Source organism: Salvelinus sp. IW2-2015, linkage group LG14 (assembly GCF_002910315.2).
Source record: "Salvelinus sp. IW2-2015 linkage group LG14, ASM291031v2, whole genome shotgun sequence".
NCBI lineage: Eukaryota > Metazoa > Chordata > Actinopteri > Salmoniformes > Salmonidae > Salvelinus > Salvelinus sp. IW2-2015.
In genome coordinates this window covers 32,704,764-32,725,150 of record NC_036854.1, presented here as the reverse complement: position 1 = coordinate 32,725,150, position 20,387 = coordinate 32,704,764, and the positions used below count along the sequence as shown (strand labels likewise).

At 39.0% G+C, this 20,387-nt stretch overlaps 2 protein-coding genes across 2 annotated transcripts; both read right to left on the bottom strand.

Annotated features, from left to right (window-relative positions):
- Positions 1–752: 752 nt before the first annotated feature.
- Positions 753–10,225, bottom strand: bmi1a (bmi1 polycomb ring finger oncogene 1a). Its single transcript, XM_023999983.2, has 10 exons — positions 9,868–10,225; positions 5,748–5,878; positions 5,383–5,479; positions 5,095–5,150; positions 4,734–4,784; positions 4,203–4,311; positions 3,677–3,722; positions 2,995–3,093; positions 2,644–2,724; positions 753–1,979 (listed from the first exon to the last, which is right to left on the bottom strand). Exons 2-10 carry the CDS (start codon positions 5,863–5,865, stop codon positions 1,647–1,649), a joined length of 990 nt encoding a protein of 329 aa, XP_023855751.1. The 5' UTR covers positions 5,866–5,878; positions 9,868–10,225; the 3' UTR covers positions 753–1,646.
- Positions 10,226–11,043: 818 nt separating this feature from the next.
- Positions 11,044–18,063, bottom strand: commd3 (COMM domain containing 3). Its single transcript, XM_070446647.1, has 9 exons — positions 17,902–18,063; positions 16,682–16,793; positions 15,194–15,257; positions 15,056–15,090; positions 14,296–14,300; positions 12,842–12,897; positions 12,685–12,741; positions 12,532–12,594; positions 11,044–11,265 (listed from the first exon to the last, which is right to left on the bottom strand). Exons 1-9 carry the CDS (start codon positions 18,038–18,040, stop codon positions 11,206–11,208), a joined length of 591 nt encoding a protein of 196 aa, XP_070302748.1. The 5' UTR covers positions 18,041–18,063; the 3' UTR covers positions 11,044–11,205.
- Positions 18,064–20,387: the final 2,324 nt, after the last annotated feature.

Genomic DNA, 20,387 nt, shown 5'->3' with positions numbered 1-20,387 from the left:
ATTTTAATCCATATTTTTAATGTATTAAATGTAAACAAATAAAAACCTGTTTATTTTTGTGGGGGAGACGAATCTCGCTTGAAGCGACATCAGTGTACTGTAGTTAATGACACGTCTTTTATAGCATCTATTTGCAGCCAACGGAAAATGACCTCAACATTAAATCCTTAGCTATTGAGAAATATTCACTTCGATGGCAGACGAAGAAAGATATGAAAATATTGGAATATTTAAATATTCCATGTTAGTCCACAAGCAATTGACAAAATGTTCTCGATCTGAAATGCACCTAAATAAATTTGTAGATTTCTGTAGAAAACCTGTTTTGTAATTTGAAGAAAAGCTGTGTTCTTTCAATTTGTTAGCAGCAATTTCTTTCACCCATTAAAAGTATAATCCTTGCTACAGATATTGAGCGCGACGGAAAACATCTAAGRCGAGGATGTTCTAGGCCTATTCAAAACACAAAATAGATTTGCGACTAGTGGTCTCTGGTGAATTAAATTAAATCAATGCTGCGCCAGCACGAGACATCTTTTCAAAATGGCCTTGGAGGTCTGCTTTGTCTGCGATTTTTTCTTATTCGAAAACAAAAAAAAACGGATATTTAACTTAACAATGCATGAATGAAACTAAAATAGATTAAATGTAGGAAAACTTGTACAAATGACAGACATTTTCAAAATGCCTACAAAGAGGGGACAATACCAGATGTATGAATCACAAAATTAAAAAAACACACCCAAAACGTCTTTAAGTGTAAAATGTTTTATTTAGATGTTATACTGTGCAACAGTAACAATACAATAGTTGTCCATACAATCGAGCGATACAAATACGCAGAACATGGGAGACATCAAAAAACATTTGTCATCTAGCATGAAATTAAGGGGGGGNGGGGGTTGTTCAGGACAGTATTTGACATAATTACTGCTTAAATATGCATATATTTCGCTATATACATGTGTGTGTGTGGACTTTCTGAACTGCTTGGCTGCTTCAAGGGTTCAGGGATGTCGAGACTATAAGCAACTCGATTCCACAGCAGCTAAAAAAAATATTTCCCCCCGAGTAGCCTACAGCCTAATAAAAGCTCTGTACATTTAGCAGATCTTTCATATGTTTTCTCATAAAATCGTGGGCCCAATACTACAATAGTTGACTCCACATAATATATTGATTATTATATTTCTSTGTGAAACGCTWTCCAAAAGCCAATCGAAAGAACAATAGATGCAACGTTTCAAATATTAGTAAAGCCTATAGGTTTCTACCATGCTTTATCTGACAACAACAGGCTGAAATACACTTACAAGAGTCAACACATGTATATTTTGATATGGGAAAAAAATAAAGGAAATAATATAAAAGGCCATCTTCAGTCACATCTGTAAAATAAAACGCAGCTTTTTGGGGGCTTTCATTTTCGACCATTCATCTATCACCAACATCGCTTTCACCAACTTAATGTCACATCCCTGCTATGTTCCTATTGAAATGCTTCACTTCCACTACTTAAACAGATATCATATATTTATAACAACAACGATAACAAAAAGAGAGCGTCTACAACAATGGAACTACATTGGCATGAAGATATTAGCTGAGCGGTCTGGCGTTGGCTGTCGGCCCGGATTTCAGGCCAGTCATCCCGAGGATGCAGAAGAACCATTCAGCGAGGCCTTCCGTGGTTTTTTTCCAAAGGGGAAGGGTCTGGTAGGGGCTGGGGCCGAGGTGGAGGCTCCATTGACAGGCTTGGAGATGTGGGGGAAGTGTGGGTGTGGCGATTGCACCGGGGTGCCAGGGCTGGGCAAGGAGGAGGAGGTGGAGGGGACAGCGGCAGGGCTGCAGGCTTTGTCGCTGGCTGAGTCGCTCTCAGCGGACCGACCAGTGCTGTTCTGGCCCTCCTGCTGCAGATGACTCATCTTCATCTTCTTACAGCTAGGTCTGACGCGGTACTTCAATGGCAAAGGGCCATTCTGAAAAATAGTTGTAATACTTAGAGCTACTTTGTCTCAACTTGCAGGGCAATCATGATTTTTTCCTTCATGGATAATAAAGCTTTTGAATTGCGAACTTTCATGCATTCCACACTCTAAAGTAGGCCTATGAAACATCACAGAGCCAAAGGTTGAAATAAAAAGTCATGCAATCATTTACAAAAAAAACATTACTTTCAACTTGTTAAAAATGTTTACATTGCCTTTAATTGCATGTTTTTACAAACTTCCCCTTTAATATCATGTTCCTTACCCTTCTCCAGGTGTAGATGTGGGCTATGTCCATTAATGTCATGTTTCTTACCCTTCTCCAGGTGTAGATGTGGGCTATGTCCATTAATGTTATGTTTCTTACCCTTCTCCAGGTGTAGATGTGGGCTATGTCCATTAATGTTATGTTTCTTACCCTTCTCCAGGTGTAGATGTGGGCTATGTCCATTAATTGTTATGTTTCTTACCCTTCTCCAGGTGTAGATGTGGGCTATGTCCATTAATGTATGTTTCTTACCCTTCTCCAGGTGTAGATGTGGGCTATGTCCATTAATGTCATGTTTCTTACCCTTCTCCAGGTGTAGATGTGGGCTATGTCCATTAATGTCATGTGTAGATGTGGGCTATGTCCATTAATGTCATGTTTTCTTACCCTTCTCCAGGTGTAGATGTAGGCTATGTCCATTAATGTGTAGTAATCTTTCAGTGGCTCATCTTCATACATCACTTCAACCTACATTGTAGAAATTACAAAATGATTTATAAAAATAGGCCAACAAGTACTTATTCTACTGAACTTCCATTGTCCTTCAAGAATTGCTGAATATCTTTGATCTTTTTTATTGGTTCAAGAGAAGCATATGAGAGAATGATCTTGCAGTGATATGTACTAATGTCGTTAAATTCATCTTAATTTAAAAATTATATATATAATAATAAAAAACGGTGATGCAAGCGTTATGGCTGCCCTTGTGTCATTTCATATAACCKAACAAATTTTTACCTGATAGGTACAGGGGATGTCCATCTTACTGCGGAGGAACTTCCTCAGGTGCATGATGGTCATGGCTGCTGGACACTGCAGATACCTCTTATTGTTCACCTGGAGGAGGACAGAGCCATTTAGATCAGCTCAAATCTCCATTTTACTACAGACCAAACTCGAACAGGAAACTGAAGCTGTCTGCAGCAAATACACAATAAAATAGCAAGAGAAAAGAATGTAGCTACAGTTCCTAAAGACAATTTAATTTGAGGGACTTTATATGCAGGTTGATGTTTATTTTCATGAGTCTTGTCCTGGAGGCAGAACTGAGCAATTTGGCTATATTGTAAAAATGTATGCAAAGAAAAATTTGCTTTTTGGTTAAGGTTAGGTTTAAAATCAGATGGGACTTTGTGGCTATGCCAGCTAGTGACCACTCTGCAGAGCTGCCTCCAGAACAAGATTCATGCCGAAAAAAGGCTAACCTGCACTTTATACAGTACCCTTATTTACAATAAAGTATAAAAGAACATGGAAAATGGAGATGAGACATGCAGTGAGATTTGAAGACAAGCTCTTTAAGGGTCCAGAATTAAGAACAATCTTATATCAGAAACCAAGCAATAGGCTCTGTGCAGCAACAGAGTGTTAGAACTATCTGATATGGAATGCTTCTGAGCTTCAGCCGTAGGCGGCCTACCTGTTCTTTAGTCAGTTGGTCCTCAGCCACGCCGGTCTGTTCAGCCCTGAGAAAAACAATGTTACACTTGTTTTACAAAATGTGTTAGAAAACATCTTGATAATGCACTCAAGGTTTTCATGGTTGGCAATTCATGTACAAAAAGCAGAAACTAGTAAAACCAAAGTCTCAAAATTAAAATGACTATAGAAAGGAAAACATATACTGTAACGTATTGTAATGAAACAGGCAGGGAATGGTGCTCAAACCATCAACCTTCTGGCCCCAAGCCCAGTGCACAAAAGCATGGTCGAGTGGCAACGTCGATATACACGCTTATATACCAGGGTCACTACAGAATAATAAATAATAAACACTAACACACAACTGACCTAAACGGTTTTTGAACACACTGAACTAATAAATATAAGTATACATCTATAAATGTTCTAACATAATTGTCTTCCTTAGACCTTATGATGAATCCATAGCGAACTAGATTTAATAATTTTTAAAAAGCCTGGCTGTAACAGACTTGTTGACGTACTTGTTGTGATCGAAGAACTCAATGGAGAGGCTGATGATCTCATCGTCTGTGATGATTCTCTTGTCCTCGTCCGCCACCTCCCCTCGATCCTCATTAGACCTTGTCGTAGCTACAGACACAAATGAACAAGTTGCATGAGTTTTCCCCAAAACTTGTAAAACCGTGAAAGTGAGAGCTTAGAAATCCTATCATTATAGGAGAATACCATCAGCTAATATTGAAGTTACTTTTAGTGGGTTTGTAGAGGGAAAACCAATAGAATCTTACTGGAGCAGGAAATAAATAGACCATTATTTTTGTTGTTAGAAATAAAACTACTTAATGACAATTCACTTTTTACATCTCCAGTAGACTTACACCCTATCTGACCTAGGAAAGAAAGGTCATGAACCGTTTTCTTAACATTTACATTTGAGTCATTTAGCATATGCTCTTATAGGGTAGCTAGGCGAGACAACCATATATCACAGTCATACAAGTTTAAAAAAATCTGAAATAAAGCAACTATCAACAAAGAGTGCAGAGACTCACCATCTACAGAAGGGTGTGCTGCGTAAAAGTCTCTCCTTCTCTTCATCTCATCTAATGGGAGAGAAAAAAAAAACTGTCACAAATGTTTATTTGAATAGGGATAGAGATACAATTGAAAAATTGAATTATCAATCGGCTGATGCATTGCACCCTCATGCTTTAACTATATAGCACCCATTTCCAGAATCAGTCCACGGGTGGGTTTTAAACCATTTTCCAGGGGAGACAAGCCAGCAGCTCCGATTTGAAACAGGATAATCAACCATTCAGGATTAACAATTTAGTAGATACAGAATACATATGTCACAGAGAACAAGACAATSACATGACTGATAAGAGGGATTTAACACATTCCACTTACTTTTGAAGAGACCAGGGACCAGCTTGTAGACAATGTCTTGTAGGGTTTTGTCAGACCTTGAAGAATGTTCATAATCAGTCATATTTACCCAGAACTCATTGCATGCTATGAGGTTTTAATAAATTGACGGATGTTGAGAAAGTAGCAAAAATTTTATGAAACTAGACCAATCCTTTGATGACATCTAACTGCATTGGGTGGATTGGATAATAGCGAGAAACAGCAGAAATGCGACAAAACAATGTAAGGCTATAGAACAAATGTAAAAGAAACAAAGTGATTAATTACCTTATATTGAGCAGAGGCTTGGTTTTGTGTACTGGCACGTCACAGATGGGGCAATACTTGCTGGTCTCCAGATAGCGCACAATGCACATCTTGCAGACTGAAACCCAAGGGGAAAAACTGGATCAGTTTCTCAGTGGATAACAATACCCTACAGTCCAACGATGAAAAATGCCTTTTGTAGCATCTAGTGAATTAGACATAAATAGTGTAGCCAATGCAATTATGTGAGAAGAGAATGTGAGAGTGAAATTGGTTAAAAAAAACTTGAGTAATTAACTAGCTACCTATTAGTGTGAATTTGCAACAGTCATATTTATCATGATTGGTCCAATTCCCATGTCTGCATTCAGCCAAGTGTCACTCACATGAATGGAGACATTCTATAATGGTTGTGGCATCGATGAAGTATCCACCACACAGCACACACATGAGGTGGGGGTTCAGCTCAGTTATCTTAATTCTGGTCGTTCGATGCATCGTCATGGAAGGAAGATCCCTGCGAGGGAGAAAGGAGCACAGAGTCACAATCTGACAGGAAGGTAGTCTATATCGTGTTAATACAAATATAATTTAGACTTTATAAGTTGAGGATACTTTTGAGAAGAAAAAACAGACAGCAACAAAACAGAGAGCAACAATGAAAGCCTATCATTGGATCGGGACTACAGATCTTTCACAGCTTGATAAAGTGGTCGTTCATTAAACCACTTTAAACCCATTTGTAAGGATGTTTTGTTGTTCTACTGTTAGAGAAACACCCATACTTTATGATAATAGTATAATAACCAGGGAAGGGGTTGGTCGTTTTTCAGAAGCTGACCCAGAGGTTGATTGATAGCTAACAATTGGTGGGAGTCGATCCGTGTGGATTTGTCGAGGGCACAGCTACAACCGAAAGAGCTGCGTTGTCATAAATCAATCCTTTCATTGGGATGGTTCATATAGCCTACCTCCCAGCGCTCCTCTATAGATAGATATGGGAGAACGGAGGTCGTTGGTCGCTCAGGAAATGTGATAGTACCCTAGTCCTATAAAACGAAGAAACGCTGTAGACCTATCCAACCTACATCAGGGTATCTATTCTAAAGCGATTCAGCGTAGAAGTGCCAAAACACAGAGGGGTTCTTACTTTCTAATATTGGAACCTGATGATTAGCAACATCATTCCGGCCAGTTGCAACATTTCATATCACATTCTTCAATGAATTAATCTTTCAACTCTCGAGGATGCGGGAGACCGTAAGCTAATTGACTCGGCGTCAGGTGTAACCACACACACTTGGAAAGTCTTARCGTTTCTATGGCAACTTAGGTTCCACTACTTGGCATCTCGCCAGGGACCAATACGGAGAGATTTGCTTCGCCCAAGACCAGATCACCGCTCGCGTTGATGATGTGACTGCGAATAATATGAAAATAAATATATGTCCTTCCCTCGCGAAGCGAATAGACTACAGTCCGTCCCCGCACCATGGCTGCCATTTTGTAAAGAACGTCTCGCTCAAAAATCATAGTGCAATTCCCGACAGGGTTTAACATATTTTCACACCGAAGCCTGTTTACGTTCAGTTCCTATGTCGCCAACCGCATAGGCTACCCATGCTTTGTGCATTAGTTTGGATAAATCTAGTCGTTTTCCGTTGCTTGTGTCGTTTCCGTCTGCACAAAGCATGTGTGCGTGCACAGCACAGTAGAATAACAACATCACTCGACCAAGTATGTTCTCTGGCCGTATGAAGTTGAAGCCCGAGAGAAACCTCGCCACTGCTCAGCCAACGCGACATGGATCACTAATGAAGTGCCACATAACAGTTCGATTCAAATAGCCAGCAGGCAACAGCAATGTGGAGTAGAAAGAGGTTTAACAACGACTGTCTGGAGGGAAATTATGAAATAAGTTGCACAATATTCGTCTAGTTGTGACGCCTTTTTGTAGCCTAGACATCTTTCTTCTTCCCAATGGCTTTTTGTATTTCTGCCACACATAGGATGCGATCACATGAGCCGTCAGTTAAAACATGGGGAGAAATGACTGATTCTGCGTGTCAGATGCTTTTGGCTTCCTAGCACTAGGAATAAAACTCATGACAAAACAAGAAACATAGTGAGATTGGCACTGGGTCATGCCTGCATCAAAGGTGACCCGCGCAATATGTTGCATGGTGGCGCTATATACATTTAAACGGATTCTGCGTGTACCCTATGGTGAAAAAAAACCTACGGGGCTTGCAAACAGAACCATCGTCATTTTATAAGGATGCACCTTAGTTCAAATATATATATAAAGAAACACCGATATTGGCTCTGCCAACAGGCCACTGGTGTGGAATATCCCAGCTCTTCCTGTCAGTAAAAAAAATATCTTAAAAATGTGTATTTGAATGTAACGCAGTGGAGGACCCCACAATGCCATTACAGTGGCTGTCACGCATCGTGTTTGCAATGCAAACAGATAGCCTGTTACGCCACCAATCGATTAACTACTGATGTTTGCACAACTGTTACCACTGGTAATATAGCAGAGCCTTTGTAGAGTAAATGATACCAGGCTTTAACATGCATATTGCAACTTCATCTGCAAGTATCATCATGGAACACATGTATCCGTACAGGACACAGCCAAACAACAAATAAAGCACTGAATAAAAAAGTAGTTGAGAGACTCATAGAACAGGGTATTATCAATAACGACGTTGGCCAGATTTGCTCCCAATTGCATTCTATCTAGCCTACTGTACTCAGCTCAACCTTCTGGGCCATGAACTGTGTGCTGCATGGTGCAACCCAGGGTTTCTCCATCTAGCTATAATGAATGGCTGAAAATGGGAAGTAGAATAGGCGACTCCTTCCTCAAAAAATGTGGGGAATCGTCTGTGTATAATCTACATACAATTTACAACATTTTCATGTAGTATGGATAAAGATGCATGTCACATTTTTCTCCATAAAGACAGGCTAGTCTTTGACGGCTGTGGTTGTTTTGGTCTATATATGCTGCCCCAGTCTCTCTATTTTTGGATGGAACCTTAATCTATTCATCAAAGCTAGATTTCCAACACCATTTTCAGAAGACTTCGCTACATGGGAAAGAGGAGGCCTCACTTTATATAATTCATCAAGAAGTCAGCAGTCAATGTCGAAATCTCTATTTACCTGGCTGTGTGTTAAAGTTGCATTCCAACCAGTATCACAAACAGAAACCTRATATCAACACAAATCAGGCTACACCAGAATTTCAACTAGCACCGACATTGGCAACTTTAATCTCACAGAAATCCTCTGTGGGTAGGTTATCAACTGTCAAAAAACGTTAGGCTATTTATCTTTCCCACCAAACAGTTCCCTTCCACATGACATAATCTCACACTTGATAACCTGGTCATAACGAGATTATTAAGAGGGTAAGCATAAAAATATCAGACACCATGGATCCAGGCAAACACATTTCAAACCAATCAAGCAACAGAATATTCCACCACCGTGCAAACCGTCTGACATGTTTGATCTTTGCATGGTTGGTTTTTACGCATATTCCTGCTTTATAAACTTGTTATGCGCCATTGTGAGTTAACAATATGCGGTCAGATTGTTGGTTCCAAAAGTGGGGGAAAAATTACAAATCCTCAAAAAACTAATGTTGGCAGATGGAGGCACATAGCCTGCGCAATAAAGTCGTGACGAAACTCAATAGTAAATATATGCCTTTTACAGAGAATTCAAAGATGGTTGGGTAATTGAGAGGACCCTTGTTCTGAATCAGTCAATGGACCTTTGTACCATCTTGACATCATGGTAACAAAAATCTGAAAATTGGTTTTATGCATGATTAATGTGCGCCAATATCGTTACTTTGTCAACTTGCGTGTAGACCTATACATTCAAATCCTTCTTTAACAACTAACTGGTCGTGATGATATTTCAGTAAATCATTGAAATGGTTTACCCTCCACCAGGCTACAGAGGACCGGTTCAACAAGAGGGAAGTTAAGTTCATAAAAACAACACTTGATGACATGTGCGTAATGCAACCACGCTGATCTGTCCCCAACATCCAAAAGATCATATTTCTATAAAATGGGGACAGTATATGGAACCAAACCAACCAGGAGAACCATTGGACTGTGTGCTGCCGTAAACACCTCAACAATCTCGGTCCTGTTCGATTGAGATCACTGGCTTTGTGGAAATCTAACCAATGTCCCAGAAACACTCTCAATGGACACTCATAACAGATAATTACATTAAATACTAAAGAATTCAATGCGCTGGTCTGTTGAGCGCAAAACCAAGGCTTGCGCAAGAAGGGAACACAATTTTAGAAGCCGTGAGAGGACAGAGCTCCACGTCCGTGAGTGCGAGACACCGTCAAAGCCCCATCCACCACGGGCTGGAAACCCATTTAAACCCGCAGAAAAACACATATACGCGGCGAAAACTTAATCATTATTCATCCGTTGGTAAGAAAATATATCGAATAATACATACCTAGAGACTCGGCTGGCGATCTGCGATATTGGAGACGGAGAGACAATGAAAGTTAGGAGGCGATCAGCAGAAAATGAATACGAGCTCAGCCGCCATCTTGAAACAAGCTGCAGACGCTGTCAATTGCATAGAGCGCCAGGCAACCCGGGGCTCATTTCAGATGCGTAAAAATCGTATTGTTCTCCTTCTATGCACTTTGGGCGCGTAGTGTCCTCTGTTGTCTAATATTTCAGCCTTTRGGCTGTGCGTTCCGAACGGTGTGTTTGTGTTCCCAATGAGTCTCTTCGAAAAATGCAGCAGTGTGGCTCAGTGGAAACTGACACCGTCCCCAAAATGGCTTGTAGTTCGACCGCCCCGCTTTGGTCACGTGGTATCATTCCTTAAGGGTGGCCTGGAAATTAGTGTCGGTGTATTCGGGGGGCTCGCCAATTCACGATGCTTCGTAAAATGACACAAAGAATATGTTATCCAAAGCCCATCATGATCTCGTAATTTGCTTCAAACGTTGTAGTTGTGTCACTCAAGACATCACTGATGTTTCTAAACAATAGCCAGTGTGCGTTTTTCCAACCACGTTTCTATTATGTGCCTCTGCTGTGTCCCTTTCCAAAGACATGAGCTTGGCAAAATGCGTCTTTGTCATACATGCGTTGGTTAGGATACACTTTCCAACGCCGATAGAAAGCTGGGYCTACTGTGTTGATATTACATGGCCAACGACCACATACAATACTAATTCATGATCGTCCTGAAAACGGGGGCATTTAGGAAATTAAAGCATCGCTAATAGGTCGGCTACTATAGGAGGCTCTGTACGTAAACTATATGCGGTTCCGTTCCCTCTGGTGAGCCGCAATATGATTTAACCAATGCATTGCCACCAGTTTGTAAACTAGATATGACACATTCTCATCTTCAGCACGATATTCTCTCCAATGTGGATAATTTATTTGACACAAACACACCCCTTCACCGTCATGTTGCAGTGGAAAATCTATTTCCACAAGACAAAAACTCCTATCAGTCGGAGACTGCATAGACTACACATCTAGAGTTGATATGAACTATGCATTGGACTATGGAGACACAAGTATGCTATATAGCTTTAATATAATTTGGCTCTTATTTTATGCCTGCATTGAACTGTTTTATTGAAAAAAAAATAGGCCTACATCATTGAACGGATACAAATATATTTAATGACGAATTAAATGAGTATAAAATACAAAGCGGATATCAACGCCGCTTGAAATCGCTGAACTTCAGTGCTTTCAGGAGATGAAGGAAGCAGAGGAGATCACGTGAGAAACCGGATTCCACCGTTCGAGTAGGCTAAGGTCACAACTGCATAGCCTTTTCAAGACTCTTGGTAGCGTCTTTCATCTTTCCCACCAAATCCTGAAAACAAAGTCACATACACAGTCGGTACTCTTCCAAACAGAGAATGACGGAGAGTTTGAATCACACACCATTTAATGGTTTCCCTCAAGTACTGGAGGAGTTTGGAGCACTGTTGAGTGTAAATTATAACCTTGCCTCAGTCTGAATCCTGTCAATCAGATTACCAGGATATTTTACACTGAAACCTGCCAGCGTGAGAGTCAATTCCATTTAAAGTCATCATAATAGGCCTGAGTACAATTCGTTCATTTGTGAATATATTTTTGATTAATTCTAAGGATGTTCAGGTCAACTGAAATGTAATGCAACAGTMCTGGTTCACCTCATACCCAAAAGAAGGATAGACAGAGTGTTCCCGAACATACACATTACCAAACTTCCTCCCTCAGAACTGTGTCTTTGCAACAGGGTAAAAACATTTRTAAATATATTTTTTTCTGCCCCCTATTTCAATACTCATAAACTAGCCATGAAGCGATAGCTACTGCCGGAGATGACACGTTGAAGCAGACAACCTCAAGTRGCAGTGAAGATAGGCCTACAAAACATACGGGATTTTGTTTAGGTCGAACTCAATTGAMGAAAAATAAAAATAACATGTAACAAATCGATACTTTTTTAGGATAAGTTCATAGGCTACACTTAGATCCCGAGACATCACTGCCTGCCCTGTCACTCAGCGGTTATGCTTATTTCTTGGCATCAGTATTCACACAGAAAGTAATGGATGATTTGGAAATACACAATTCGAGTGAATATTGAAAAAAAAACGTAATACCCTATTGTTTCTGTTAAATATGAATTTTTAAAATAAATTAACAAATGTGTGTAAAAAAAAATGAAACAAAGTCTGCAGAACACTATTGAATGAGATTACTACACATCGATTAAAATACACTGGAGCTATTTGCAAATTCAGGTTTTAATCTCTGCTCAATGTGGCAGAAGTACATCTATCTAAACACCGAACACTGTTGAAAGAAATGCTATTCAAGAAAAKGTTTAATAATCATTTAACAAACATCAAATAGAACTAACATGACTTTATTTGTACTCATTCACGTGGACCTAACAGCTAGCCAATAATTATATACAGATCTGTAAAGTATGCTGATTTGAAAAATACAGTGTAGGCTATCTATTTAAATCAATTGCCACGTTCAAGAGTGCATATAAAACATTCACAGACTTTCTTTGAAATTACCTTATTCAACTAATGGTGAACCCCACATTCTATATAGGCTGCAACAAAACATTAGCTACCTGAAGTTGTTCCATAGTGCAGCTAAAATTMACTTCTTCCGACGATCCTCCGTTGTTGGTATTCTGTAAAAGTATAGGCTTACGTTTGTAATGATGACACATTTAACAGACTCAAAACAGTTTTAGATCATTGGGTTCTGGAAAGGGACATACCTCAACGTTTAATGAAATCAGATAGGACGGCTCGTTGACCTTATGCACATGCCCGTTCTGTCATGGAAACWAAATCTGTTAGGGCTACGGAGTAACCATAAGACCTCTAAACCATCATTATCTGATTCTATTGTAGTTTATTATTACCAACCAATACCTTGATAAGGTACTCCAGACGCCATGACACGTCGTTGATATGAGGAGGGCATCTCCCTATAATAAAAGGACAACCAAAATACAGAATTACCAATGTGCTACAGAGGCACACAATAGGCCTATATTAAACAAATATATTTACAAGGCAAGAAGCATGCATACAGGATCCCATGAATATCGATTTATATAGGCTGTTCAACGGTAACCGTATGCATRAAAAACCTTTGTTTATTTAACCCAGAGTCCTTCCACATATTAGGCTAAGTGATCATATTACGTGTGTTAAAATCAAACAGCAAAACGTCTTGTCGCGGCTGGAGCCCTATGGGGAACAGGGCAACACTTTTCAGCATTCTGAAGTTTGGTTGTCAGGAGGAAGACAAAAGGGGACAATCGTGGTGATTAATTACAATGTAAAAGCAACTATCAATGCGCTACAAACAAACGCTCATCGTAAAAGAACTGCGCTTTCTCCAAGGAAAATAAACCGATTCAAAGTTGTGAAACAAATTGTCATGTCACATTTGCAGGTTAATTCACTAATCTTAAAACGGTTAAGAGATCATACATGGTCAAAATACGTCACAAATAAATGTGACCCGATTTAGGCTAGGTCCATTCCCTAGTGTGCTGTACTCTATGAAAGTGAAGCATAAAACAATTGAAGAGATATTGTCAGCACATTGATCATTTCTATAAACTTTTTGTAGCTCAGCTGGTTGAGCATGATGCTTGTAAAGCCAGGGTAGTGGGTTTGATTCCCGGGACCACCCATATGTAAAATTTATGCACACATGACTAAGTGACTTTGGATAAAAGCATCTGCTAAATAATATATACATAAATACACACACAGAACAAAAATATAAAAGCAACATGCAACAATATCTAAGATTTTACTGAATTACAGTTCATATGAGTGAATCAGTAAATTGAAATAAATTCATTAGGCCCTAATCTATGATTTCACCTGACTGGGAATACAGACATGCATCTGTTGGTCACAGATACCCRKAAAAAAATTGCCATCGATAAAATATAGTTGTGTTCGTTGTCAGTAGTGCCCATACCATTACCCAACCATGGGGCACTCTGTTCACAGCATTGACATCAGCAAACCGCTCTCCCCACACAACAGCATACACGTTGTCCACGATTGTGAGGCCAGTTGGATGTACTGCCAAATTCTCTAAAAACGTTGGAGGCGGCTTATGGTAGAAAAATTAACATTCAATAATCTGGCAACAGCTCTGGTGGCCCTTCCTGCAGTCAGCATGTCATTTGCACACTCCCTCAAAATTGAGACATCTGTGGCATTGTGTTGTGTGATAAAACTGCATATTTTAGAGTGGCCATTTATTGTAAACTAATTTATGCACAACATTTGAGAGAAAAGCTTTTTGTGCATATGGAAAATGTCTGGGATCTTTTATTTCAGCTCAMGAAACATGGGACCAACACTTTACATGTTGCGTTTATATTTTTGTTCAGTGAGCTAAATGTGTCAAATAACTGCAAATAATGCAAAGCAAGATTATTAAATTGAGTCATCTGAGTTTATGAAAATATAGTATCTATATTTCCTGATGACACACCAAAAGCTTTCAAACAAAAAGCTTTCAAACAAAAATCGGTGGTTCATTTAAATGTAACAGTTAAATACATTTGAAATAAAAACCATAAACTGTTATTGCTCAACTTCAAACAAACTTTAATTATATATAATGAACACCCCATATATTGTTTTATTGTTCACTATTTTTTTAGGCTGTACTTGATGTTTCAATGGGAATGGATGTGTGTATCGGGGAAGATATATAATATTACTGGAAAAGTTCAATAGCGTGGATTTATAACATTTGTAGATCTACAGATGTTAATGAAGTGTAAACTACATGGTCAAAGTGATGTTCCATGAGCCATATAGAGAACCCATAACAAAAATGTAGGGCTCCGATAAGGTCTTGTCTGTATTGTTGGCATGTGTTAGAATGTGACTATGTTCTCACAGTTTACAAACTACTATCTCTGTACTGTGGTGACCCAGAAGCCTTTCTGTACAAACAGACAATGTAGTATTTTATATTTAAATCTAATAGTTTAAAATCAAGTATATTTGTCCAGTCAACGCTTCAGCCACAATAACCCCATAGTCATGAATTGTTATGGCATTTCAAATAGGCCGACTGGAAATTAAAACATCAGAAAAAGTTACCTTGACAATAGAATTTCCACATCACTTTTATATTTCTGGAGAACAAAGAGTCAGTTTGGGGTTGAGATCTGGTATGGATTTGCATTTCTTTGCAATAAGGTCATTAAGGTGTTATAAACATAATAAGGTAGTCATCACCTGGTATGTGATGTAGAATACATCTGTTCTCTCTGCATCAAACCTAACATCCTCCAGGCACAAGCTGTAATGACAAAATTAGCTCAATCATTTATCAATACATTAATCATAATGAAGTCACTTTCGCCTCATGTAGGCCTACGGATTTTATTTAGCAGGTGATGTGTAATGCTCTTGATAACAGAGTGCTCCACACTCACACTTTACTTTTTCTACTAGGACTAACTTTGCTGATAGCTACTAAATTGAATAAAAATGTACTTACTATGACAGATATGTAGTTGTCCCAACTAGCTGTCTTAAATTCCACCGCTTTTCAACCTAATTTTCATTATCGCCAGCACAATACCACTGTGTACATATACATGAGAAAATTGTATATTTAGACATTTTGTAGAAAACAAAAGTTAATAAGTTCAACTCGATGAAATGATCAAAAGTTATAACAGTGATTGTCAAACAGATTTACAGTGATGTTGGGAGCAAGAAAACTGCAATGAGTTTCTAATCAGAGGGAGTTTTTCCCCCACTTTTAATCATACCTTGTGATAACACAAGCTAGGTTTCAATTGGCGACAGATTGTCATGCAAATAATTTAAAATCCGCATAAAGAAAATATGCACATTTTCCCACCACAAAAACGGTTGCGTTAAATAGCAAATGTGCCTACTCTATAGTCTTGGCACCTGCGCTCTAGCCAACAGCTCGCAGATACTGAGTGGTTAGGCTAGTCTACATGATGAGATTATTATGGATAAGAGCAAGAATGTTTATTTGTCAAACAGCAGTCAAGCATCCATCATCTTGTCACCAGAATAAGACCATTGATATTTATTGGAAAGGAGGATCAAGATCACCATGCACTTTCACCACTCCGTGAAGTCTCCCATAACATATTTCATCTGTAGCCTAATAAACTGCATGCTTTCCTGAGTTACAGTGAGAGGACCACTTAACTTAGATATGATTGTGATTTCAATATTTACGCATAAAAACGTTTCCATCTCCATTTCTCACATAATTAACAAAAATATCCCACAATGTCAAAGGAACAAGTTATCTGTCTGCATTTATGAAATTGTACCAAAACTTCCCAGTTTCCATCACAGCTGTCCTGATCTTTTGGGGTATAAAGTATAACTTTACTCACATAAAAGTGTAGATGGAAACATTCTTCTCTTTAACCATTTTTTAGGGCCCTTATCTTTTTAACCYCAGATCATAGAAACGTGCTGTTTTCACATATGTAGACACTGGTATGGTGCTGAGATAATAAATAGGGGCTTGAAACGTGGCAGAATTGCCCTTTAAGATGAATGCACTACCTGTAAGTCACTCTGGTAAGAGCGTCTGTTAAATMACTAAAATGTAAATGTATTATTTTCTGAACTCAACCCTAGTCTTTGGGGGACAAGATTAATTATTTAATAACTTCAGAGAGGTCAACCTCCATTAGCAATAATATAGCAGGACGAACCAAGCGTTACCGTATAGTGGATTTGTCCACATTTTGTTTGACCCCCTCTAGTATGTAGGTGGTGGCAGCTGTGTGACAATGTTTCAGCAACTTCTGGTCAATATGTTTCAATTCAGGTTGATCTATGATCAGGAAAAAAAAACATTGACCAGTTATTTATTCATCACACATATCATAAAGGAAAAAATCCACTCAAAAACGAAATATATTTATTTATGTCCACTGTTAATACCTATCAAGTGGACAAATGAAGAAAAAAAAAAAAATCTAAATATTTTGAGAGGATTTTTCCTTTAACTGTAGCCGAATGTCTCTGCAAGCTTTTATAGTGGGTCTAATTAAACAATAAGGCACGAGCAGTTTATAAGGTTAGCAGTTTATAATAGCAATAAGGCACCTTGGAGGTTCGTGGTATATGGTCATTATACCACGGCTAAGGGCTGTATACAGGTACTCCGCATTACGTCCTACATAAGAACAGCCCTTCGCCGTGATATATTGGCCATATACCACACCCCCTCGTGCCTTATTGCTTAGTTAAAGTGTATCATCCAGTTCTAATCACCTAAACGTTTATACATACAAAGGGACGCAAATTACAAACAGCAAGGTGCGCACACACACACAATTAATTAAACAATTTAGGCTACGACTAGAAATATATGATTAAAATCACATTTAGTCATTAGGGAGCACCTTTTTAGTCCTAGATTGCTTCCTACATTTTCTAACCTATATTTTTTAAACTGTAGCCTAGCCTGCATTCTCAGTTATTTTTTATTTAACTAGTTAAGTCAGTTAAGAACAAATTCATATTTACAATGACGGCCTACCGGGGAACAGTTCAGGGGCAGAACGACAGATCTTTACCTTGTTAGTTCGGGGATTTGATCCAGCAACCTTTCGGTTACTGGCCCAAAGTTCTAACCACTAACTTAGGCTACCTGCCGCCCCAAAATTGCTACTACTTGGTGAGCAAACTCACTGTTCGCCTGGGTACACGTTGTTGTAGCCTGATCAATAGTCATATTTCCTATAACTTCCACTTGAAACATAGAAGATGCAAACACTGTTACATTTGATTCATTTCAGATCCACGGGTGTTAAAAAAATCTATCGTGCATTCCACATTTTTCAAAACGAGCGTTCAAGTCAAACTGGGTAGAAACCGGAAGCTGTGAAAGAAGCAGAAATAAAAGGCGACGGTGGAGAGAGAGAGAGCGGGCTTACCGAGAACACTACGGTCGGCATGGGCGGTTAGCAAGCTGCGAAAGGCTAATTCTATCAACACGGAGAAGGTCTTCAGGTCAAAAAGCGTCGGGTCTGCTAGAGACTGCAGCCCTTTCCGCACCGACTCAGACAACTCCATTTTGAAACAGAAACAACCCACGAAACCGGATCACGTGACGTAATCAGCTGACACTGCATGCAGAGGAGAGGGCAAAGCTCACACAGCGTTCATTCACCGCTCGTGGTGGAGTGAAAAAAATCTACAGCTCCACAATGTATCACGTCTGTTTGTTTAATTTAGGCTAGAGTATCTTTCATTGAGAACAAAAAAAAATAAATGTATATAGGCATAGTTTATTCTCAAGTAGGTCTAAATAATTTGCAGGATTGGGCATGTGAGGCTGCAGGATGGAGCCACTGCATATTTTGTTGCATCATCAAATCAAATGTTATTTGTCACATGCTTCGTAAACAACAGGTGTAGACTAACAGTGAAATGCTTACTTACGGCCCTTCCCAACAATGTAGAGAGAAAAATATATAAATAATAGAAAAAAATAGCACGAGGAATAAATACACAATGAGTAACGATAACCTGTCTATATACACGGGGTACCAGTACCGAGTCAATGTGTAGGGATACGAGGTAATTGAGGTAGATATGTACACATAGCAGTGGAGGCTGCTGAGGGGAGGACGGCTCATAATAATGTCTGGAACGGAGTGACCAACCTCCTGTGACATATAGGTAGCGATAAAGTGACTAGGCAACTGAATAGCTAATAAACAGTAACAGCATGTATGTGATGAGTCAAAAAAGTTAGTGCAAAAAGGGTCAATGCAGATAGTTAAATAGTTAACCAATAGCTACCCAGACGAACTATTTAGCAGTCTTATGACTTGAGGGTAGAAACGGTTCATGATCCTGTCATTTCCAAAGGTCTTAGATGGTGTCCTGATAGGAGTCACATTATTTAATTCAGAAAAGCTTTGAGGGTAGAATAATAAAGTAGGCATACTCTAACTTTGGTCTGGACCTTAAGTGTAGCATGCTTTTGAAGACAGGGCAGGGATTCCCCAAACTCTATTGGATCCTTACAGGGATTTTGTTTCCCTTCATTGAAAATCAGTTTTTTAACCCAGAGGAAGGCCCARCATGTTTAGACTAATTAGGCTATCTGAATAGATATTTTAAGGAGTGAGTTGCATTGATTGAAGGTAGTCTGGTGGTAAAACAATATTCAGAAAACCACCCCAAAGACAATATAGTTATTTTAAATTCTCTCTGAAAAACCTTGTTTCTGATGCAGACGGGGAGAATGGGTTGTCCAGGACTGGACTGACATCAGACAGACACCTATACCAGAGCAGTGTGTCTAGGGTTTAGAAAGACAACATGGAGCTGATCAAGGTCAAAGTTCATGACCTCTCATCTGGCTGGCTCTCAGGTGTCATCCCAGACAGTGCAAAGGCCCCCCAACTTTTTTTTTACATTAATTTTTTATTTGCCAATATCCAAATATAGGATAAACATTTAGTATTGCAAATTGTATTGTTGTTCTTTTCAGGGAAATAGGCTATAACTGAAGTATTTATGTCTTCATGAGAACTAGTTTTATTTTTGTTTTACTCAGTAACAACCTGAGTTGTTAACCCTTGTCTTTTTTTGTCTCCGGGGCTATAGGCACAAATCTCAGCAAAACCCGTTTTTGACACTGGACTTCTTATTTAGCTTTTTACATTTTTTTTTACTTGTCTCTGGCTCCGTCCCAGCGCCTTATATCCTCTCTAACTTGCCCACTTTTGTCCTCGGGATTCCGGCTGACCATTAATCAACCGCGAGCATAATTATTAATCTAAATTTGGCCCCTCTCCCAGTCACGCCTCGAGCAGAAGGTCAATAATCGAATCTGCATAAATCTCCATTATACCACTGACCGATTTACAATTATCAGCACCAGTCAGAATAGCATAGCCTATATAGCCAAGATTACATAATAATAACTTTCAAAGAAAGAAAAAAAAATGCGTTGGGTGTGGGCCTACAGCCTAATCAATAGACTATGCTCTCCACATCCAAACAGCGGTAAAGTCAAAACAATTCATTCACATCCGTTTACTTCATATATTACTTTTTGCTGTTAGATGTTTGGTAAAATATTGCATGATAAAGTTTCCAGGTGATTCCCCAAACAGAAGAGGCCTTTATAGCCTATTCTAACGGCTCCTATTTCTGGACAAACCAACAGAAGAATATCGATTGGTTTGATAAAACAAGGTAGGCATATAGTGTTAATATCAAAATTGAAAGCTGTTTTTTAGTAGAAGTTCTCGTTTAAAAAGTTAATTCATTTCAATTGGTGCCTCAAGTCATCGTAATTTAACGTTGGATATCACTGATGAAATGTGTTTTGTCTAAATCTGAATTTATCAAAACCACAGCTCATTCTTTTATAGGATGCCGTTGTCAGTTTAGCCACACTGAC